This window comes from Hyaloscypha bicolor, assembly GCF_002865645.1.
Source record: "Hyaloscypha bicolor E unplaced genomic scaffold K444scaffold_117, whole genome shotgun sequence".
Taxonomy (NCBI): domain Eukaryota; kingdom Fungi; phylum Ascomycota; class Leotiomycetes; order Helotiales; family Hyaloscyphaceae; genus Hyaloscypha; species Hyaloscypha bicolor.
The window spans coordinates 1,037,161-1,059,950 of record NW_020194619.1 but is presented as its reverse complement, the minus strand read 5'-3'; the positions used below and the strand labels follow the sequence as shown (position 1 = coordinate 1,059,950).

Here is a 22,790-nt window from a genome sequence, read left to right as displayed (position 1 = left end):
CGACCCTATATCTGGACCCTGGCGATCAACGACCTGCTTTTCGACATATTCTGGGGCTGGTGAGAGAGCATTGGTGCCGGCAAGAAATCGATTGCGTGGTCATGCTCCTCCTGACGTGAAGCCAACATTCCGCTCGGTATCGAGTCATCGCAATCGCCACGAAGCATTCCTGGAACACCCACCGACCGAGTCAATATACAGCCCGATTCCTGTTCTTATCGAATACTCAACATTAGCCTCCATTGTCTGCAAAACACCAACAACGTCGTTTCGTCGAACTTATACTCTTCCTTGCAGGACGACAAGCCCAATAAGAAGGATTCCCTTCTGCCACATCTCTATGCGGTCTGACGAATAATCTCCGATATCAACTGAGAGATTCTCTCATCCCCATCTCTGGTATCAGGCGAAAGTTATCGCATTCCAACCTCTATCATGGGGTCGTATTCAAACGGTGGTGGCGGAACACTCACGTTGCCTTCTCCAACACACGTCCACCATGTTGATGTAACCAGCGCGGTGAGATCTCTGAGGCGATCACTCTCGAGATCTCCATCGAAGTTTCGCCTAGTTACAAAGTCACCGAGCTCATCTCCCAAATCGCCATTGTCGCCGTCTCCATTATCCCCACCGAAACGAACAACCTCACACTCAAGCATCTTCGCACCCAGCAATCCTCCGCACACCCCTTCGCCACTTGCAGTTCCCTTCCCACCAAGCGCGAAACTGGCCTTGCGATCCTCTACACGGGCGAAAGCAGCTCCGCCTCGATCTTCGTCGCGTACTCGGACCTCTCCTCGAAGCCCGATGAAGCGCGCTTTGAGCCAAGCATCGGACGCTGGGAATGCGCCTCCAACTTCTTCGGCTGCTTCTGTAGTTGGGCAAGAGAACAGCAGAAGCAGCAGTCCTGCAGAGCGAAAGAGTTTCGAGCGCGTATCTAGGATGCCCTTCCATATGGATGTCGCGGGACCAATCAATCACGCCTTGTCGCGACTTGGTGGTGATGGCGCGAATGATTGCAATGTGACTTCGACAACCTCGAGCCCTCTCAAGCGTAGCGACGCGATCATGAACCTTGATCAAGCAAGCTTGGGCAGCCCTGTCGCAAAGCGAAGAAGTTTACACGGTTCAGCAAGCTTTGGTCAAGATTTCAACGTCTTTGACCACGGACCGTCATCCTCATCGCATTTCGAAATTCACGATGATTCGAATCACGAGTATGAATTATCAACGGCATCGATCACATCCGAAAGTCCTTCCTCATTCACGTCGATGCCTAGACGATCATCATCCTTGCGAAAGTCTACTCTTCAGCAGAGGCATGGTGAGAAGACATCTTGGGGCCGCAGACACGCAGCGCACATGCTGGCTGCTCAGCAATTGACAGGCGCTGCCCCAGATGCGCCAACTCCAACTCCTGTGAAGAATCGACCTCGTTTGTCACTGGATCAGTTTATGCCTCCTATGGCTCGCGAAAGCCCCTTTTCCTCACAGGGCGCCCTTCCTAATCCATCGATGCACGTGGTCAATCATTCCACACACCAACCCCACCCCCTGTCACGGACTATGACCACTTCATCGTCAAGCTCGAGCTTAATGGACGAGTCTCCTACTCATGTTCCCGCTCACTTCGGCCAGCAGCCTAGGCCAAAATTGGACTTCTCCAAGTCATTGCCTGCTGGATCATTAAGACCATTTGCTCTAGAGCCCAGCTCAGGCGCAAATGCTTCATTCGAGACCCCTCAGAATTACAAGTCTGTCAAACCTCTCCCGGCTGCATTTGCTACCACTGGTCTCGTTTCCAAGGTCAATAGAAACCCGGAAGAACCACAGCTCCTTCGTGGTGGCGGGAAGAACGTGCCGGATACTCCATGCAAGAAGCAGGTCAATGCTTTCGCCACATATCCTGCTCCGATTCTTGGCAGTGCTATTGCAAAGGCTCGACATATTCGCCATTCCTTTGGAAATCCGTCGACACCTTTCAATCCCCATGGCAATTCGACAGTTCAAGGCACTTTTGGAAAGGGAACTGGGGTGTTTGGGAGCGTTTTCGGCAACAAAGGGCTGACGAGGCGTGGAAGCTTTCTCAGTGTGGATGGCGATGATAGTGGGGGATCACCTGATGCAAAGGGAGACAGTCAATCCAGCACTGACTTCGAGCTGCCACCTACGCCAACGAAGCAAGCTCTTACTCACCAGCAAAACAATGGCAGTCCAAGTATTCATCGAAGCTTTCCGGCCTCTGCAGTTGGATGTGGCATGGCAAAGAAACTCACAAGAACCAGTAGTAAGTTGAACCTCTTCACAAGTCCAGGCGATCCGGATGCAGAGGACAGCGATGCATCTATGGATATGAACAATTCTCCAACTACAGCGCATGGTCGGTTTTCTCTGAAGCCCTCAGACTCGGCGCCAACCCTGAGCAGATCTCGGGTGCTTCGAGGGCCAAGTATTCAGTCTCCGACACCGCTGATTCCCAAATCTCTTACTGCTCCGTTCCTGAGTCCTAGGAAGCCCGGTTTTGCTAAAGTCAGTCACGTTGCTCCAGCGAGTCCGTTGGAGCGCATAGATTTCATCGAGAGGCTATCACCTCACACCCCTCAGGATGGTATGCTTCCGCCTGACCCTAGTGGCCTTTCCATCTCAAACCCAAGGGATGGTCAGGCTGTAAAGTCAGGCGCTATCAATGCATCCATGCCGCCTCCTGCTACTCCGACGACCGGACGAGAGTACTTCCCAATGGTTGGAGAACGACGACTTAGCACTACTCCCATCAGTACCTTCGCCCCAGCAGAATTCGATGAATCTCTCACGTCAAGATTCGAGAAGGTCGAGATGATAGGCACAGGAGAATTCTCCCAAGTCTACCGAGTCACGCAAACCTCTCGTCTTGCTACCACGAACCAGTCTTTTTATTTCGGCACCAGCACCCCTTCGCAAGGAGGAACACCCCCATCGCCTATGCCAGAACGAGTCTTCGCTGTAAAGAAGTCACGACAGCCTTATCAAGGCACCAGGGACCGTCAACGGAAACTGCAGGAAGTCAAGGTGCTCAAAGCACTTGGACATTCTGATCACGTCGTACATCTTATCGACAGCTGGGAAGAGAAGAATTACTTATACATTCAAACCGAATTTTGCGAGGAGGGCAGTCTGGACCTATTTCTCGCCCAGGTCGGACGGAAGGGAAGATTGGATGATTTTCGGATCTGGAAGATCATGCTTGAACTCAGCCTGGTAAGTCTCAATTTAGCGCCTTTTTATATCAAAGCTAATTTTGACATCTAGGGTCTGCAGCATGTTCATGAACATGGATACATCCATTTAGATCTCAAACCCGCCAACATCCTCATTACCTTTGAAGGTGTCTTGAAGATTGCCGACTTTGGCATGGCAACATCTTGGCCTGCAGAACCAGGTATTGAAGGCGAAGGCGATCGCGAATACATCGGCCCCGAGATCCTCTTGGGTCAATACGATAAACCAGCTGATGTCTTCGCCCTTGGTCTCATCATGCTTGAGATCGCCGGAAACGTTCAGCTCCCAGACAATGGCGCGACCTGGCACCGTCTTCGGTCTGGCGATATCAGTGATGTACCGAGCCTCAGCTCGAGCATCGACAGTGCCATACCTCGAGATGCGACTGGCATTCCCTTGGAAGACGGTGACATCGGCATGGAATCATTCGGCAGCGATGATGAGATTGAGGCCGATTTTGGATCACCATCAATGCACACTCGCAAGCGAAACTACGGGGGTTCCAACAAATCACTCTCCCACGACCCTGCGAATCTCTTCGGCTCCGCGAGAAGGGGTGAACTTCATCGAGCACCCTCCTTCATCAAGCACGCGGATCACGAAGACACGCTCACAAAGCTAATCCTATGGATGATATCGCCAGCCCCTCACGACCGCCCGATCATCCAGCAAGTTCTCCAGGCTCAAGGAGTTCGTTGGGTACAATCACGCCGTCGTGCTGGTGCAACGGTCTTCGAGGGGAATTGGGGTCCAGCTGATCACGTGCTGGCTGATGATGCTGAAATGATGGATGTTTGACTGGGATCTTGCTCAGATAACTCGCTCCTTCCTGGATAGGACTGGCAAGGTTGGATTCGACTCCTTGAATTTGAAGTCGACCTTAGGGCGTTGGAAAAATATCATGGCATGGCCACAACGCAGACCGGATACGAATGACGACGGCATACATTACCAGCTTTATGAGCCTTACGCTTACTTTACATAATATTCGAGGCGACTTTGACTGTTTTTTACGCATTCACGAGACCACGAAAACGGACGATAGACTCGCATTCGGTCAGCTGGACGAGTTCAATGTTGGCGATTATGATGACTTTGCTGCTTGTTGCTTTGAAGAGTTCTGAGATGGATCAGATGTTTTAACACTATCATTGCTTAGCTTAACCATGATTTGGTTGCTTTGTATGGGATATGTTTTGAGTCTTGTTGAGGTGTGGAATGGAAGGCTGGGAGGCGGAACATGGAATGCAGGTCAATGGATTTGAAACCCCATGTAAATATTGATCAAGGTCACTGGCTTGGGTGTTGTTTGTATGTCTCTAGAGAGACTGAAGAATTCATAGATGAATTGAGATAGATGAAGACATTAGCAGCATATCTTGAGTTGTGATCCCAATCGTAGTTTGGGGTGTTGAGAGCATGCTGCTCCCTCGCCACATTCAAACATGCCGGGCCTCTGATGGAACATTCATATCTCTTTGGAGGAGGCTTTGGATACAGGTGAAGTCAAAATCACACATGCTACATAGAAATGTCATAAGTACTTGTTCAGTCTACTTCACTTCATTTCATATCTGTCTGCTCTGTTCTGCTCTGCTCTGCTACATCCGCCGAGCATATATAGATCACTTATCAACCGCCGCCACTTCTCGCTCTTCTGCTGCCTCATCATCATCAGCTCACCCACTCCCAATCCCAATCCACCATCCACCCATCCGTTCTTCCAGGGGTCCATTTGTACATCCTCCACTCCCTACCCGCCCTATCTCGCCTTACTCTACACGCCCCATGTAACCACAATCATACTATCGGCCGTTAAAAGGAGTCTCGCTGACGACTTGCTCGTCAAGTTTTGCTCCGAGTCTTATGGTATTCTGCCGTCTATGTTGATTTCGCCTTGTCCGAGAAAAACACCCCCATCCATGAAGAACAAAAGGGAAGCCCCAAATCCTAACCGCAATCCCTTTGCAAAAGCAACAAAAAAAACAAAAAAAAAACCCCTCAACGAGAGCAAGAAAACACCGCAAGCAACGCATGCAAAGGGCTTTTGGCTTTTCCTTTCGTTCCGCTTCATTCCATTCCGCCATGGATTTGTCCAATGGAGTTAGCCCATCCTGTAACACTTTGATATATTTTGAATTTTGACGCCTTCTTTGTTGCCCAGCCCACGCTTTAAAAAACCCAGAAAAAAATGCGGACTCGCTCAATGTACAGTGAAGAAGCAAGATGATGATTGACAAATGAGATGTCGTGATGTCGACGAGGTGTGTGTTGCGGCAGGATCCTCAGATGATTATATGCACAGTGTCCGGGTCCTGATCCGCTGCATTAGGTTGAACCGTAACTTGGCCTTTGACGCTGATACTTCTAAGCCTCTGACTCAAGGGAAGTGTGTATTTCAGTGTGCCTCGCACAATAAGTTCGAACTCGTGCTGTAGGACTCGTCCCCAGCGCTCGCTTCCGGCTGGAACGGTCTTGTTGCCAGGGTGGGTGACGCGGATTTGCCCCAACGAAGAGGTCAGTTCGTGTGAGAATGGTGAGCCGTCGAAGGTCAGAGGACTATCAAACTCGTAGACATATCCAATCTCCAAGTTTAGATTTGTGTTTGGATCATCGCCTTGTGGGGGATCCATAGGATCGTCGTCTCGTTTTCTCATCCCCCACTTCATGTCTCCATTATGAGGATGCTGCCACCACTCTGAATCCGTCCCTGCGTATTTCGACTTGGCAAAGACGACCAGATCTGTCGAGTCGATGGTGACGCCTACCAAATTTGGATTTCGTGCTTGTACCTTCATGTCCAGGATGACATCCTGCTCACTTGCAAGGACATTCTTGAGTGCTAGAACCTCCACATCCTCGAGAGGTTGCGTTGTAGCGAATACAAATGCGATTGCCCCAGAAATGACGAAGATTATCATGACAGATACAACCAAACACCCTGCAAACCGAGCCAGGAACGAGCGATTATGTCGCGATGCTTGGTGCTCGAGTTGTCGCATCGAAGATACGAGTGGTCGTCGACTCCGGTTTGACCTGCTCGATCGAACGGTCGACATGAGGGGAGTACGCTCGTCATCTGCTCCGTCATCGAGATCATACCCAGACGAGATTTGTGACTTCTTCCCATTACCCGCCATCCTCACATTCCCTACTCTGGGACTCTCGGGCCGCCCCGCATATCTAGGGGTATTTGCTGCCACTTTCGGCTTGGTTGCATTTGCAAAAGGAGATTCGTTATCAAAGAGTGAGGGGTGGCCATTGCCGCCGTTGCGGCCCCATCGGCCACCGATGTGATGGTGATGTGTCGTGCCTCTCCCCGTGCCCATGTTACTTCTTGCTGTACCTTTCCCGTCATCATCCCCGGTTGTCGAGTCGGCTCCAGTACTGTTGTATGAGTTTGCGAACTTCATGCTCTTCTTCATGGCGACGCTATGCTGACCATCCATGAATGCCCGTACACCATTCCGTTGATCAACTTGACTCGCCATCGATGTTGCGCTTGGGGTACGTGAGTGGAAGCGTCGAGGTCGGTCGTTAGCGTCTGGAGGATTCGATTCGTAGACAAAAGTCTCTTCCGAGTCAGAAGAATTGGCTTCATCAACGGCGCTGGCGACTTTGGCCTCAAAGATATCCGCTTTTGTGGACGCTGCAACACCCCCTGTTAGCATATAACTGACACCATGAAAAGAAAAGCTTGGTCTACGAGACCCTAGAGTCGCTGGACGCTCAGGGCTTGTTGCACTGCTGCTCTCCGTAGGCGAAAACGACCCTTGACCGTTTGCCAATTCAGCTGGCCAAGGAGCAGATAGATCTGAGATATCTACTCTGACCGAGTGGTGGTGGTGGTGATGATGACGGACTCGGGGCTTTGATGAATTCGGTAGCTCACCCGTGCCTGAAGTGACTGATGGGGCTTTGCGAGCAGTCTTCTTCTTTTCTTTCTTTGGTCGAATGGTTTCCGAACTCGGTTTGGCGCGAATACTGCCATTGCTTCCTCCAGCCGGCCCTCCAACAGCAACTTGCGGTATTGAACTGACGGTCTCTGTTTCGACTGTCATATTCCTGCTGGATCCCTCGCCAGACGGCTTCCCCCTCCCCACACCGGCACTGAAAGGCTTGGAGGCAGGACCACTAGGCCGTACAACAGGAGGCGGGGCCACTGAAGTAGATCTCATTTTGATCTCCCCCTTTCCTCCACTCTCACTGCCACTCTCATTGGCAAGGAGGCTAGGTTTTGACTTGAGTGTCATGCCGGCATGTTCCACAGAATTCTCTTCTGTTAACGTCGACGTTCCATTTACCACCCTCTCCAGTGCGCCATCGAGGGAATTCCCCGGGGTGTTTGGTTGACTAATCTCTTGCACAGTTTCCAGTGTAGAACTTCCCCCGCTTGCCCCTCTCGCCGGTGTTCTCATACCCGGTACTGATAACGTGTCTTCTGCGTCACTGTCCGTCGCAGCCTTTCCTTCCTGCTGTTCTGCTGAATGTGGTATTCGATGTACATTGATTCCATGAAACTCTTGGTCGGTCTTGCGGGGACTGATGATAGATGGTCTGTTGACGGGAGGAGGGGAGCGTAGTCTTGGAGATACCGGCCAGCGAGGAGTCTCTTTGATATCGGAGGTGACGGAGGGTTTCTGTGGTACGGGTGCCTTGATTGTGGTGTCCGAGGAGGCAGGATGAAGGGTCGGAATGGAGGCTGCAGATAATGCTCTTTGTTGGGCTGCAGCAGAGGGTGGGTTTGTGTTCGTGCTGGCCGAGCGAGATGGACTGAGGTCTTGGGTGCTGTTCTTTCTCGACCGGCCTGGACCGGTGGTTGAACGGGCAGAGGTGCTAGTTTTAAGTGATGGCCGGTTGGGGGATGACTCTCTCGACGGGTTGGGTGAACTCGCGGCAGAGGGAGTCCGCTTTGGTAGTAATTTCTTCGTTGGGGGTATTGAAGTATCGCGTGCGGGCTTCGATGTATTGGCAACCGTTTGTTCACTGGCAGGGGGTGCTGTACCGTTGACCGCCTCTACTGTTTGCTGGGTCGCGCCCGTTATGGGGGCGAAGTGTTTGTCGTCCATGGCTGTCTGGCTTGGTTTAAGAAGATGGGAGTCGAGGGGGGAGAAGTGGACTCCAGTCGCGCAGCCACCACGCGAATAGGGATCAGTCCCGACGTTGCTAGAGAGTCCAGTGCCCAGGATTCCGGAGCAGTGGACCAGAAATTAGCGTGGGTGACGGAGAGACATGAAGGAGGGATGACTTGTAGGTCGTCGTGTGTAGTTGCCGTTGTTTATGGGAGTATCGGAGGTGGCGTGGGCGTGGGAGGAGGAGGAGGAGTGGAAGGGGAAGGGGAAGGGGACGTTGAGAGACTCTGGCCGTGGAGTTGGCCTTGGGACTTGACTTGGACTTTTCAGTGGGTGTCGTGGTGTCCCATCAGGCCAGCCAGCAGTGTGGGGACGCTGATCTGATTTTGGGGCCTGGAACGGCTGCCGTTTGCATAGCCGGGTGGCCTGGCACAGGGGCCGAAGCGAGCGAGCGGGCCTTTGGACAAGGCCAGCAGTTTACGGACAGGACAGGACAGGACAGCACATCACCGCAAAGCACAGCACAGCACAGTCGGAAGAACGAGAGGGCAGAGAAGGACAGAGCAGGACAGAACAGTGACCAGCGGTGAGCCCAGACCCGAAGCGGAGCTGGCTGGCTGCAGAAACGGGCTCAGGTAGAGTCGTCTGTCTCTGTCTCTGTCTCTGTCTCTGTCTCCGTCTCACAGTGCAAACGCTATGGCATCTCCCCCTCTCCATCATCTCTGCTTCATTGCATCTACCCTCCAGGACAGACATTGTCCCAGCGCATGGAAGCATGGCAGCCTGGCAGCCTGGCAGCCCCTTGTTGTCTGCTGCAAGGCCGTTCACGGGGCCGATGCCGATGCCGACGTCCCTTTTGGGCCCAATTGTGCCAGTGTCAGTGCATCGAGCCTCGAGCTCGAGGGGGACCGGCAATGTTGCTGAGTGGTGCCGTTGCCGGGGTGCTGGGCAAGTGCCTGTACTCCTGGACTCCTGGAGCCATGCCAATTGGGGAGGCGGCTTTCGTGAGCAGTGAAGCATGCAAACGAGCAACTTTTCCACGCTTCACTCTCCCGACACGCCCCCCTCCCCCCTGCCGCCGTCCGTCAAGAGCAGCAGGGGCTGCGTCAGCATGGTGCTCGGAAAGGCAATAGGAAGTGACGGAACGCGAAGGAAGAGAAGATCGATCAGTCATGGAGGTGCGGGAGGCCCGAGGCTGACGCTGACAGGTCGAGGGGCAACTGTGGCTGGGGCCACCGAATACCGTTGGCTGGTGAGGCACAGCAGCAGTCACTTGACCCCAAGGTACTCCTTTACTGTACCAAAGTATACATCATCGAATTGCAAAAAGTGCCAGAAACCTGTACTCTATCTTGCTCAGGCAATCGTGGATGTGCGCCGCGCACGAAGATGGCATTCCAGACCGCGCGCAGGATTCCCATGTCCACCGCATCGGGCAATTTCGAGGCCCATCCCATCCCATCCCCCCGATTTACACGATGTACACGATGCGCCTAGCAGTGCTTGACATCATGCCGTCGAGGTGCTGTGTGGTACGGGGCGGGCTCAGGAGCAAAGCTCCGACGTGGACTTGACCTTCTCACAGTGAAAGTGCGAGGACCGGGTTGGACCGCTTTGCTCCGCGTCGCATGTAGCTCCCCCCTTTCGAGAACCAAACAAGCAAGCAAGCAAGCAAGCAAGCAAGCAAGCAAGCAAACACTCAAATCAATTCCTTCTCCGATCTCCGATTGTAACGCTGGTCGCCTTCCTCGCTCGCGGGTCATCGCGGCCTCTGCAGCTCACTCGTCCACGTTTCAACGTTCCAGAAGGCGACAGGCGCCGCTCCAGACGGTCCCACGCTTCTGGGCCCAATTACTGTACGGAACGGTACCGGGTTCCTGCGGGATCGCCATCTGATGCGAGACACCTACCGGACTCACCCACTCACTCTCTCACTCACTGTCACTCAACGCCTCTTTGGCAGCCCCCACGCCGTGCGCTCACGTGTAGCATGACCTTATTGAACAACACATCGAAATTGTCAGCGCAGAAGGATGAGCCAAGTCACTGGCTCAGCTCTCCGGAAGATATGTGCAACTTGTGGCCGTCAAATAAGCTAGAGGAAGAAGTGGGAGGTGAGCCGTTATTCCTTTTTCTGTGTCTGTTGCATCATCTCATGATTTCAACGCTTGGCCAAGAAATGTCTCCAAGGCACGCGGGATTTGGGGGCTCAAGCGGCCCCCAAATCTCTCACTGCCGCCAAGGGAACGCTCTTTACACAAGTTCTCAGAGAAATGGCCAAGCTTGTCTCACAATACAGTTAGTCGACCCGGCGGCTTCACTGTCTTCCAAATACATGTTTCTTTTGCACCCTCGCCGCATGATCCGTTTTCCTCCGTCATGATTTTGCCCCTTACCTGCTGCCTGCTCTGCTCGACTAATAAGATCTCCTTGCGCAGAAAAACTGGCATGCAATAACGTACTGCTCGGATTCTTGCAGAAAGAACAAGATCAGGCCGAATTCGTTGGATACTACGTTTGAGTGCAAGATCTTATCACTCCTTTCTCGGCGGCGGATCATTCAGGGGCTCACTGCTACTGTGACTTGCGAGGAAGCAGAGCGAGAGGTTCTACAAGATAAGAAGAATTTTCAACCGGATGAGGGAAGTTCAGGAGCTGCCTTTCAATCGTCTCCTGGGGGGACTAAAGCATCAGAGCCTTCACGGACGAGAGAGAGGTGTAGGCAAGCGGCCCGACGCTTGGCAGCGAGAGGCGAAATCTTGATCACTCAGGATGGCAAAGTTGTAGATCCTAGCTTCGCGAAAGGGGTTATAGAATTGAAATTGGCTTCCTGATAAAGTGATGTCTGCTTTGATGTTTGATTGTTAACATTTGTGGTGGATTATGTAGATGCATCGGAGTCAGAGGAGGAATGGTCATCTACGTCAATCAGCAAAAGCGATGATTCTAGGCCCCGCTAGGTCAGGAACCTCACTTCGCTCGCTTAAAAATAGGGGTCTTGCTAGGCCCCGATGTTCTTCTCCCTGGCCGTCACATTTCGGCCCCGTAATCTGTTCTATAGTAACTTGAACTAACTCCCAATCCCTCGGGTCAGTCCAAATCCCAAGTTTCATTTCTATAGGATTTTCAATCCATCACATTTTTCAAATGTTGCCTCACGAATCATCACAATTTCAGAAGCACAATATCAAATCACCTTCATCAAACTAACCACCAAATATGGATACCAACAACTATCGAGCATTTATAGACCAAGCTGCCATCGCCCAAGCAGTCATAGACCCTGCAGTCACAGACCAAGCACTCAATGTCCAAAACATCATTAAGTAACTACAATACCGCCAAGCACTCCTCGACGAACTCTTGAAGCACCAGCTGGATGCAACACCCTTCACTAAGAATGTTCCCATTGACGAAATTCCAGACACAAATGAGGCTCCAAACGAGACTCCTACCGCAAACTCAACTCCCGCCACTCCAAACACCACCACACGCCTCAAATGGCTCCTCCGCCTCCTCTTCCTCCTTTATCCCAACACTTACTCATACTTCTACTTGTACTTCCCGATCCACAGACAATACATCCTCAACAGTCTAGATGTATTTCTAGCCATTACCACCTGGCTTCTCGTTGAGAGCTTGCCGGTAGCTGCGATTGCGGAGGCGGTATACCAGTTAGAGGCGGGTTACGGAGAATGTGGGTGGGAAGGGACCTAGGTCAAGACGGTTTTGAGAGAGTTGTGGAGAGTGTGGGAGGCGTTCGATGGCGGCTTGTAGAAGGGTCGTGAACTGTCTTAGCTCCTATCCAATATCCGAAGAAAGGAAGAACCCAATTTCTTTCGAGAGACAAGGTAAGTCGCTCCGACAGCTGGAAAGTCCAATATTCACGAAGACGCAGAGAAAAGCCTGCCGCGGCAGAGTGGTACAGCGATGGAGCACCATAATTAACTTCCTCAAGGACCAAAATATTCAGGAAATATATTCAAGACGTCGGGAAAATCATCCTTAGCGATGGCACTCTCAGCTATGGGGAGAAGAGCCTAGCTCATACTTGGCCGCTTACGATGATTCAATTGAATCTTCACATATGCCAACTTCCTCGTCAGTAGGACACCTGTGGGAAATTGAGAAACGACAAAGCTTAAGCAATAGTCTTTTCCAGTTGATGTTTTCATTTCTGTGTTCCACGATCGCAGATCTGGCGTTCCTGGCCACGTTGACTTTCGAGTAGGTGTTTCTCAAATTATGCCCAATTCTGGGAAGGGAGTCTTTTGGACGGATTGGCATGACCGGCTTGGGATTGGATTACTTACATTCTGCGATTCGTAGTGAGAGAAAGCATTAAAGGTGCGCAACAAGCCCAGGCCATCCTTACAAGCTTGAATATATCTGGATTACCTCAATGGGTCTTGTCACGGCTGTAGGAATGGAATTCGTCGAATAGTCTCTGATTCCGTCCATGTCCCGAATATGTATTCTTGCCTTAATTGCTGCAACAGCAGATCCCTTCCCATTCCATATCCCCAGTCAAATCCAGTAACCTTTCTACTCCTAGAACGCCATCGATATCCAGTCAATGCTCAATGCTCAATCCTCATCTCCATCCTCGTCAGAAGTTGCTTCAATGTTGGCCTTCTCTGTCTTTTTGCCCTTGATACGCTTCTGTGGCTTTGTCTCCTCCTCAGGCTCGTCCTCATCCATTGCATCTGCAGATTCGCCAAGAACGATGCCCATGTCCTTCAATTGAGCGTTGATGGCTGGGATGGCCTTGAGGAGAGCCTTGTACTGATCGATAGAAAGAGATATTCCCTACTCGCAATGGGGTCAGGACTGTCTTGACGGACCTGAATGGCTGAAATACCTTTTTACCAGGGAGCCACTCTTCATCCTTTTCGTAGTACTCGCGGATGTTGACGAGTTTCGAGCCCTTAAAATCACTAACCTCAACTCGTCTAGGGGTTCGACCAGACGAGAGCTGAATATGTCAGTTTTGCAACGTCGCCAATCTATCAATTAGGGGGAACTTACGTCGAAGAACTTGTTCTTAGACTTGCTGCTGCTAGATGGGGCGGCCTTTCTGCTCTTCTTGCTCTTTGGAGCGCTTCCGTCGTCATCCTCTACGAAGTCATCCGCTTCATATGTGTCGGCCTCATCGCGACCGCGTTTGCTTGACTTTACCATTTCGGTGGTTGTGCGAAGGTGACTGGTAGTTCCGATTGGGGTCTGAGTAGAGGAAGGAGACTTCGTTTTGATTGTCGATTGAATTTATGTCCGCAAGCTGATGAGGTGTGGTGGTGGGGTTGGATCCTGTGTCTTAAAGAAATTCGGGAGACGTGACGTCGCGCGTCTGGCTGCGCGAGCAGAATGTTGACACCCTGGTCAAAACGGACACAAAAACGGCGAGAACCGAGCGATATCAAAAACTCTGCAGTTGACCTGTTCCAGCTGAATATAATTAATGCAGCTTCAGATCAAGTAAAATAGTAGAGGAGATGCCTCCTTCTCTGCGTATCTATTTTCCCCATCGAAATATCTGTTGCCATGATTCTATTTACAAGATCAGGGATTCGCACATCCATCTCGCTTGAACTTAGCTGAAAGGGGCAAGATCTGGGGCTGATGCGAGCCTTGCTATTTTAAAAAGGAGACACCTCTTACGTGTGGGGGGACCGACCGTTTCACGGAACTCTGGAGAAAACAAGCTCGCCGTCGCATTCCCCATTTCCATTTCCTTGGATCTATCTGTCGGCGGTGCCCTCCTCCTCAATTGCGGCCTCCAAAGAACGCCTCTACGATTGCCGCAGAGAAGCTCCCCTCTTCATTCAGCATGTGCCAGCAGATATAAGCGCGATGAACGGCACGATCGGAGACACGAAGCACGGCGATGAGCTCGCCGCCGCACAGGACGCCGCGCCTCTGCCGTCACCGAAGCCCACATCTTCGAATCCAGGCGTGGAAGATCTCACTACTAGCGCATTAAAGTTCCTATCCACGGCCTCGACGGAAACGATCGGTGGGATTGCTGTTGGCCTGGCAGCATGCACGTATTTGATTCTGGGAAGAGTTGGCCTTGTATTGATTGGCGCCTTGGGCGGCGTGGTTCTCCATGCGACATGGGAAGGCCAGAGCTCCACAGCGGGTTCAATTCAAGATGCGCGGAGGGAAACTGGGCTGGAAATCGTGAAGCGCATTCTGGACCTGAGAGAGGCCCGCAGAGCCTGCGAGGTAGATGAGGATGACAAGGACGTGACCGAGAACAGCTTCGATGGCTTCCAACCCGAGACGGCGGCTGCTCTGAACAACCTGGTGGATGCGGTAATTCGAGATTATGTGAAGTGGTGGTACTCGCCCATCCTCCCTGTAACCAGCCTATTTCTTTGTCCCATGCCCCGAGCTCCCTATTTCACTGGTCGGGAGCATGAGGACATACTCCCGGCTCGCTCTCGGCTCTCTACCTCCAAAGAAATATCTTGCTAATTAGTTGTAGAAGGACTCGACCTTCCCAGCAGCGTCCCGCCAGACGCTGACTAGATTCCTTCTCTCCATCTCCCAGAACTTGTCGAGGAAAAGACCGGCTGACACCTTCCTCGACTTCCTCACCAATTCCTCCTCCATCATAATAGTCTTCCTCAACGAGCTGTCAAGCGCGATGGCTCTGTCGCAAGGAACGAACGTGCCTGCAGCGGAAGCCATATATACATACCTTTCCGCCAATCCCGAATCGAACCTCGCAAACATCCTGAGTGAGAAACAGCAAGCAAGGAAGTTCAAGATGATCGCAGAAGATATATTACAAAATTTTCTGGAGAAACCAGCATATGATTGTGACCCTGCTAGGGTATTCTTGAGAGAGATACTGGCTGGAGTGTGTCTAGAAATGACGTTGAAGAGTTGTTCGAAACCCGAGTGGATAAACGGATGGATCGTTTATCTCCTTGAAGAAGGGGAACCGGATTTCAGTCAAGCAATAGATGCCGGGATGGGAAACGGAGACGACTTGCTCAGTAGCGGCTTTACTGACATAGATGGGTACCTGGGTAACGTCAATTTGGCTAAAGCCCCAAAATCACAAAATGAAAGGCAAAAACAGGAGACTAGGAGACACAAGAAGCGTTTGAGCAGAGCCGAGGAAGCCATGGAAGAGGCAATGGAGGAAGCAAAGAGACTGTCACAGTTGATTGCGGAGGAAGATGCAAAGAGGCTCCAAACTCAGGAAAGGCTTCTGGACGTTGCACCAACCTCCGTTGCTGCTGCAGTATTGGATAATGCCGCATTGAATCTGGATGCGGCTCCCGTCGTCAGTCCAGAGCGAACGCAGTTGTCAACCATAACGCCGGCTTCTTTAAGGAATGGAGCTGCAGAACCATCGTCGCCCCTTCGGCGAGCTGCTAGCGACCCATTTTCGGAATTGCCTTTATCAAACGAGCCCTTGAAAGAGCCGAGATCACGAGAGCCTGAACGCAAGCTTGTTGACCCTGTCAAACCCGAGCACTTGTCACCGTCACCCAAATCAAACCAAAACGGTGCCTCTTTCACGAGCTTTGATCAACTTGTTCCCGAATCTGTTCCAGTTGCTCTTCAAAATGGAACGCCTGCTCCTCGAAGGAAGACAGTTTCCTCGACTCTTCATAATGCGAACATCATAATTTATGACGATTCGACAAGTTCTGATAAGGGCAGGTTGCGCAGCAAACCAAATGCGGATTATTTAGTACAAATTGAGCCTGCGTCATCAGATCATCCCGGGTGGGTGATCGTTCGCAGATATCCTGATTTTGAGACTCTGCATGAGGTCTTGCGACGGCTTGCGCAAATCTCCGGGGTTACGGCATTCACAGAGCAGCACAACTATCTCCCAAGTTGGAAAGAGCACAATAAGGCGTCTCTACGAGGAGAGCTCGAGCGATATCTGCGTGATGCATGTTGGTTTCAACCACTCGCAGAGAGTGAAGGCATGAAGAGATTCCTCGAGAAGGACCAAGGGCAGTCGGCATCGGGTTCGGGGTCAAAGAACGGCTTTCCTGGTATTGGTTGGCCGACCCCTTCAGCTTTTGAGACAATGGGGAAAGGCATGCTGGATGTGCTTACTAGTGCCCCTAAAGGGGTCACAGAAGGTGGCAAAGTCATAGGAGGGGTCCTGACAAACATTGGAAACCTGGGTCAGAAGAAGCCGACAAACGGCAGTTCGAGTAACCTTGGAATGCAACACGGAGGCCGCTCTTCCACCTCGACCCTACCACGAATGGACAGCATGAACTCGGTTGTCGCATCTCGGAATAGTCGCGCAAGTGAGGATAGTCTTAGAGCTCCACCACTCGTGAGCACACAACCATCAAAGATCCCCGCGATGGAACGAAGGCCCAGTTACAACTCCATTGCCGAAGACGACAGTGAGCGCGAGCCTCGAAAGACAGATTCCGCCAGGTCGTCCATGAGTGGCCGAAGGAGTACGACGCAGAGCCGGGATCCAAGCAGAGCCCCTTCGAGAAGAGGGACGCCATTATCATCCCCTATCCAAATGGGCGATATGAATCTACCTCCTCCACCGAGTGACATGCCCGATGATTACGGGCGTCAAGACGAAAGCTCTGCCGCTCATTCTCGTACGGAGAGCAATTTTGCCACGACAACTTGGACATCCACAAGCACGGCTCCGTCTCAGCCATCTCCTGGGCGCGCCTCCCTCTCAGCACCGAGGCGAGAATCGGTTCCTGTCATCACTCCATCTCGAAGGCCTCGAAAGGAGGCCACACCACTTACAGAAGCAGAAACGCGACAAGCAATTGAACTCATGTTCGCAGTGATCAACGAGATGTATACCCTTTCTTCGGCCTGGAAATTTCGTCGCACCCTCCTGATAGCCGCCAAAACATTCCTCCTGCGCCCTGGAAACCCGTCACTTTCATCAATCCAGTCTCTAATCCAAGATTCTATCATCGTTTCAAACACTTCTGATTCCGGCGTTGCTACCCACCTTCGTAAGCTTCGTGAAAACACGCTGCCTACAGAAGATGAGTTGAAAGCTTGGCCACCAGAACCAACCGTGGAAGAGAAACAGCGACTTCGGATCAAAGCCCGAAAACTCCTGGTTGAGCGGGGTGTCCCTGCGGCTCTGACAGGTGTTATGGGCCAAGCAGCCACAGGAGAAGCCATGGGACGGATCTTCGATTGTTTACAGGTCGAAGAAGTTGCTCGGGGCTTGATGTTTGGACTTCTCTTGCAGGGCGTACGGGCTGTGACACAATAGATGATGTTTGACGATGGCGTCTGGTGGTGGTGAAGCATTCTTCTCTGTGGTATCCTAGTGGAAAATGTTGGTTTTGAGCTCATGTGGAGATGGAGGGTACACATGGGGACACTGTACATGTAGTGTAATATATTACCGGTATACGGGGCACGGAACACGATTGCATGATGGGTGGGAATATAGAACCCGGTTCTTTATAGGGCTTGTTTATATCTTTGTAATCATTCGAGATACCGGATCTTGCGGTTCAATCACTATCAACCTTCGCACTTTGACCAGTTCTTCCTTCGAAATAAAGAAGAGATCCAGACGGCAACCCGTCCCCCAACTTCCCCCAACTTCCCTCCCTTTTGCCCGCTTAAAGAATTAGCGAGGCATCGACAAAAACAAAAATATCACAACTAAGCAGAAGACCCTAAAAGTGCTCAAAAATTTAGCATTGCTTATTCACGGTGGTATCTAATCTATAGTCTAAGCCTGAAGAGCGGTCTCCTCTCTACTCATATGAGAACCCCCATGCCAGCCACGCTTCGGATCCTTCTCCTTTTCTTTGGCTTCCATTTTGTCCCCAACCTTGCCCCATCCACCACCACCGGGCGTACAAATGATAATCCTCTCACCAGCCTTCATAGCGGCCGTGTTCTTGCCTCCCAAATTGATTCGACGTTCTTCAAACACGGCATCTTCAAGCTTCTCATCCGATCCGTTCAACATCTTGTCCGACCTCTCAGGGTTACTCGCCTCCACCTTTCTCACCCAAATGTTGAGTCCACATTGCGCATCCTCCCCTCCTGCAAGTCCATAAGGGTGATAAACTCTTCTCTCGCTCAAAATCGACACTTGCACAGGGATTCTGAACTCGATGTCTCTGATCACCCCGTCACCGCCACGGTGCTTGCCCGCACCACCGGATCCAGCTCGCAATGAAAACTCTCTCAGAAGAACAGGATATCGCCGCTCAAAAACCTCTGCATCGGTGATTCGAGTATTCGTCATGTGCGTGTGCACCCCGTTCGTCCCAATCCAATCACGTCCTGCGCCGCTCCCCCCGGCAATGGTCTCGTAGTACCCAAAGCCTTTGGTACTTTCCTCTCCTTCAATATTACCTCCAAATCCGAAGGTTAAATTGTTGCAGTCTCCTTGGGAGGCAGCACATGCTTGAAAGGCTTTAAGAATGACATCTGTCACTCGTTGGGACGTGAGGACATTCCCACCCACAACCGCTGCTTTGTGGGAGGGTGAGATAAATGAGCCCGCCGGGATGAGGACTTTGATCGGTTTGAGGCAGCCTTGATTGAGAGGAATATCTTCGGATATCAGACAACGGAGGCAGTATATTATCGCGCTGTATGTTACAGCTTGAGGGGCGTTTGTGTTTCCTGGTTCTCGTAAGCAACAATCTATCAACCAAATTATGGGGTCATACCATATACTTCTGGTCCTGTGCCAGCAAAATCGAAGAAAGCTTCTCCCTTCTCGGCATCAATGGTGATCTTGAGCTTAATTGGACTGCCATCATCCATATAGTCGACGGCAGAGAGATCTTGGCCTTCAAATCTCTTGCTGACATCTTTCAACAGATTGCGGACACTCAGCTCGGCATTATTCTGTATCTCTACCATATAGAAATTCACAACATCCTCTCCATATTCCTTAATCAAGGTGGAAATGAGTGTAATCCCCTTCATGTTGCTCGAAACCTGAGCCTTCAGATCGGAGATGTTATCTGCTAAACATCTTGTGCCACTACAGCCTGGATACTTCGCAGGCTCCGTGAGTAAAAGCTGTGTGATTCTCTCTTCGTTGAATCTTCCGGCGCTGACAAGCTTCTCAGACTTGATTGCAGCTCCTTCTTGATACAGCTCTCTCGAATGAGGGGGCATGCTTCCAGGTAGAATGCCACCAATGTCGGCATGGTGAGCCCTCGAGGCCACATAAAACAGAATTTTATTCCCGGACTCATCGAAAGCCGGCGTGATGACAGTGATGTCGGGGAGATGCGTTCCTCCATATTCTGGATGATTAGAGACTATCACATCTCCTTTGACCAATCTGCCGCGCCAGATTTCTGCTTGCCGTTTCACGCAAGTACTCATAGATCCCAAATGCACTGGAAGATGGGGAGCATTGGCCACCAGTCCGCCAGTAGAATCAAAGAGAGCACACGAGTAATCGAGTCGCTCCTTGACATTCGTGCTGACACTTGTTTTCTGGAGTGCTCGCCCCATTTGCTCGGCGATGGCCATAAATCGATGAGCGAAGATGCTGAGCATGATGGGATCAACCTCTTTTGTGGTGTCAGGCTTCGAGGATCTGAAATATCATCAGTAATTGGAATTCGGGCGTTCATTTTGAGCTTACGAGTCGTTGAGTTCCTTCTCTCCAATGTTGATCACAACATGTGTCTCAATAATAAGGGCAGAGGCACCGGGAGTGACCACGATGGTTTGAGTTCCATCTGCCAGAATTGCCGGGCCTTTGATCCTATCACCAACCGAAAGATCCTCAAGCTTGTAGATAGGGGTGTCTTTGCGTCCGCCATCAAAAAATATTTTCGATCGCTTGTATTCCTTGTCCCCTGTCTTGATATCCTTTGGTTCTACCTCTTTCAGTTGTTGGTCCACCGTCTTCCCAAGACTCTCAAAACTCTTTCCAATTCCACGAACACGGACATCGTCGACTATTATATCTCTGTCTGGAAGTGTAAATCCAAATTCTTGCTGGTGCTGCTTGACGAAGGCTTTCCCAAATGCCCATTCATCACCTTCAAACTCTTTCTCGGTGTCTTCCTTCCCTGGTTTAACAATCATGAGTGCTGATTCTGTTCCTCGATAGCGCATGTTCAAATACTCCTCGTAGACGATGGATTTATCATTGAATCCTTGATCCTATTCCCAAGATATCAGAGTCAACATACCTTTTTCGGGGGTTTTCGGGAGTAGAATGTTCTAGCAACCGTTGGGCATTGCTACAAAAGGGAAACTACTCCAAGAAGTTGGGACTTACCTGTAACGCTACTCTTGATTTTTTCTTCAGTTCCTCTATTTTCATCTTCAGCGATTCTTTCGCATCTCCTTGGTCAGCCCAAACTTTCGAATCTGGTTCCTGACGCTCATCAACAACATCCGCCAAAGCCATGCCATACGCCGAGAGAACTGATGAGTATCGATGAACTAGAATCTGCCGAATACCGAGACTTTCAGCAATAGCCACAGCATGCTGACCACCCGCGCCTCCAAAAGTTGCCAGGCGATGCTTCGATGTATCGTGGCCTTTCGCTTCGGTCAATGAACGAATGGGCCTCGTCATTGTCTCATTTGCTACAGTCAAGAAGCCATAAGCAACCTCATCAACACTCATATTCTTGCCATTCTCCTTGTTGACCTGCTCAGCAAGTTCTTGTAAAAGCTTCTCGCTTGCTTGAACATCTAGACCTTCATCCTCGTTTTTGCCAAAAATCTTTGGAAAGAAGTCGGGTAGCAAGCGCCCGAGAAAGAGATTTGCATCCGTGACAGTCGCTGGGCCACCTTTTCGATAGCAACCTGGTCCTGGATGTGCTCCGGCGGATTCTGGGCCAACGACGAACAGTCCATTCCGGAAAAACAATCGAGACCCGCCACCGGCAGCAACAGTATTGATATCCAGCTGTGGCGATTGAATCGTCACACCGGCTGTAGTAGTCTCAAAAACATGTTCATACCTACCTGACCCATATCTCGAGACATCAGTTGAGGTTCCACCCATGTCAAATCCTGTAAATAGGTTAGCAACGTATTCCTTTAGGGAGTAGAGAGCCGGGAACATCAAACATCCGCCTGACCAATGAGGTAGGGTGCTCGGGATATAGGGCAAAGAAATAGGTTGATTACCGATGACAGGTGTTCGGGTTTCTGGATCATATGAAGTGAGAGCATATCCTACCACTCCACCAGCAGGACCAGACAAAATTGCTTTCAGGCCAGAGAACTTATTGACATCAACTAGACCTCCATCGCTCTGCATGAATTCACACCTCGCCCCTTTTGCGCCACTCCCATTCTTGACACTCTCGGTTCCCAAGCCACCTTCGAACCCCTTCTGGAACCCAGCAATGTACTTTTTGATGGCTGGGGTAAGATATGCATCGGCGCACGCAGAAGTTGCTCGTGGTACTAGTTTTATCATGGGCATGAGCTCGTGGCTGAGAGAGACGTGCTTGAATCCGATTTCTCGAGCCAATCGCCCGACTAAAGCCTCGTGGTCCGGAAAAGTATATCCGTGCATTAAACACACTGCTATGCTACGGATCCCTTGGTCATAGACATCTTGGAGCTGCTTCTTCACGGTCTCCACTGCCGGCCGCTGCAAGATTCGGACAGCTTCAGACGACAATCCTCTGACCAACTCTTGATCCGCAGTGCCATTTCTAGATTCACGAGCTTCAACTTTCGTGATGTTTCTTTCCGGATCCTCAGCGTAGTCTTCCAGGGTAACGCGCTCTTCGATTTCTACCACCCTCTCATACAGCACATCTGGTTTCTTGATCGCTAGATCAAAAATCCTGGGCCTTGATTGATTACCAATCTCCAAGCAGTCCTTGAAACCTTTGGTTACAACCATTGCAATCTTCTCTCCCTTTCTTTCTAGCAAGGCATTCGTGGCAACTGTCGTGCCCATTCGAATCGACTGAATTTTTGCGGTATCCAGTGGCTCGCCGCGTGGGATCTCCTTCTTGAGAAATTTCGACATAAGTCGCCTAATGCCCTCAAGCGGAGCATCTTCGTAGTTGGAAGGATCTTCGGAAAGAAGCTTGATGATAACATCGTCTTCCATTTCCCCCGTACCTGGGTTGCCTACGCAGTCCGTAAAAGTGCCGCCACGCTTTGGTGATTGTCAGCCTTGTTCAACGGAACCATACCGGTACAATGAAGAGACCAGGACGTGTTGGAAAGGCAGCATGCCCGACTGGCTTTTCACCAGGATGACTTATACAGAGAGCCGACGCCACAAATATACCACAGGGACGCAATTGCAAAATACAGTAATTGAATGGAGCTCCTGGACTTACATCGATAGCTATGCGGATACCCCGCTCTTGCTCCTGAGAACCCATTCTGAACTGCGTGACCTTCCTTCGAGACAGTGATTTTCAGACTTGTTCGAATATAAGAAGGTGGTCTAGGAAATTCAAATGTAATGTTCTGGAAGAAGTATCTCTCTTCTTAACGGATCTG

The 22,790-nt window shown here is 51.0% G+C and overlaps 7 protein-coding genes across 7 annotated transcripts; 3 read left to right on the top strand and 4 right to left on the bottom strand.

The window, feature by feature from the left end:
• The first annotated feature begins 277 nt into the window (after positions 1–277).
• On the top strand, positions 278–4,367 carry K444DRAFT_44281 (kinase-like protein). The gene is made up of 2 exons (XM_024872857.1): positions 278–3,237; positions 3,289–4,367. The coding sequence occupies exons 1-2, from the start codon at positions 436–438 to the stop codon at positions 4,054–4,056; spliced, it is 3,570 nt and encodes a 1,189-aa protein (XP_024733929.1). The 5' UTR covers positions 278–435; the 3' UTR covers positions 4,057–4,367.
• A 1,176-nt stretch (positions 4,368–5,543) lies between these two features.
• On the bottom strand, positions 5,544–8,327 carry K444DRAFT_632174 (uncharacterized protein; the record flags this gene model as incomplete). Its single annotated transcript, XM_024883451.1, has 1 exon — positions 5,544–8,327. The coding sequence occupies one exon, from the start codon at positions 8,325–8,327 to the stop codon at positions 5,544–5,546; it is 2,784 nt and encodes a 927-aa protein (XP_024733928.1).
• A 316-nt stretch (positions 8,328–8,643) lies between these two features.
• On the bottom strand, positions 8,644–9,619 carry K444DRAFT_44285 (uncharacterized protein). The gene has a single exon (XM_024872858.1). The coding sequence runs from the start codon at positions 9,348–9,350 to the stop codon at positions 8,808–8,810; it is 543 nt and encodes a 180-aa protein (XP_024733927.1). The 5' UTR covers positions 9,351–9,619; the 3' UTR covers positions 8,644–8,807.
• A 1,921-nt stretch (positions 9,620–11,540) lies between these two features.
• On the top strand, positions 11,541–12,191 carry K444DRAFT_44561 (uncharacterized protein). Its single transcript, XM_024872861.1, has 2 exons — positions 11,541–11,656; positions 11,755–12,191. Exons 1-2 carry the CDS (start codon positions 11,638–11,640, stop codon positions 12,045–12,047), a joined length of 312 nt encoding a protein of 103 aa, XP_024733926.1. The 5' UTR covers positions 11,541–11,637; the 3' UTR covers positions 12,048–12,191.
• A 517-nt stretch (positions 12,192–12,708) lies between these two features.
• K444DRAFT_44267 (PC4-domain-containing protein) lies at positions 12,709–13,841 on the bottom strand. The gene is made up of 3 exons (XM_024872851.1): positions 13,359–13,841; positions 13,192–13,305; positions 12,709–13,139 (listed from the first exon to the last, which is right to left on the bottom strand). Exons 1-3 carry the CDS (start codon positions 13,509–13,511, stop codon positions 12,918–12,920), a joined length of 489 nt encoding a protein of 162 aa, XP_024733925.1. The 5' UTR covers positions 13,512–13,841; the 3' UTR covers positions 12,709–12,917.
• Positions 13,819–17,845, top strand: K444DRAFT_654149 (uncharacterized protein). The gene is made up of 2 exons (XM_024885926.1): positions 13,819–14,690; positions 14,818–17,845. Exons 1-2 carry the CDS (start codon positions 14,181–14,183, stop codon positions 17,575–17,577), a joined length of 3,270 nt encoding a protein of 1,089 aa, XP_024733924.1. The 5' UTR covers positions 13,819–14,180; the 3' UTR covers positions 17,578–17,845.
• A 156-nt stretch (positions 17,846–18,001) lies between these two features.
• Positions 18,002–22,764, bottom strand: K444DRAFT_593776 (uncharacterized protein). The gene is made up of 6 exons (XM_024878318.1): positions 22,625–22,764; positions 21,447–22,437; positions 20,584–21,329; positions 19,939–20,465; positions 19,004–19,890; positions 18,002–18,956 (listed from the first exon to the last, which is right to left on the bottom strand). Exons 1-6 carry the CDS (start codon positions 22,667–22,669, stop codon positions 18,049–18,051), a joined length of 4,104 nt encoding a protein of 1,367 aa, XP_024733923.1. The 5' UTR covers positions 22,670–22,764; the 3' UTR covers positions 18,002–18,048.
• Positions 22,765–22,790: the final 26 nt, after the last annotated feature.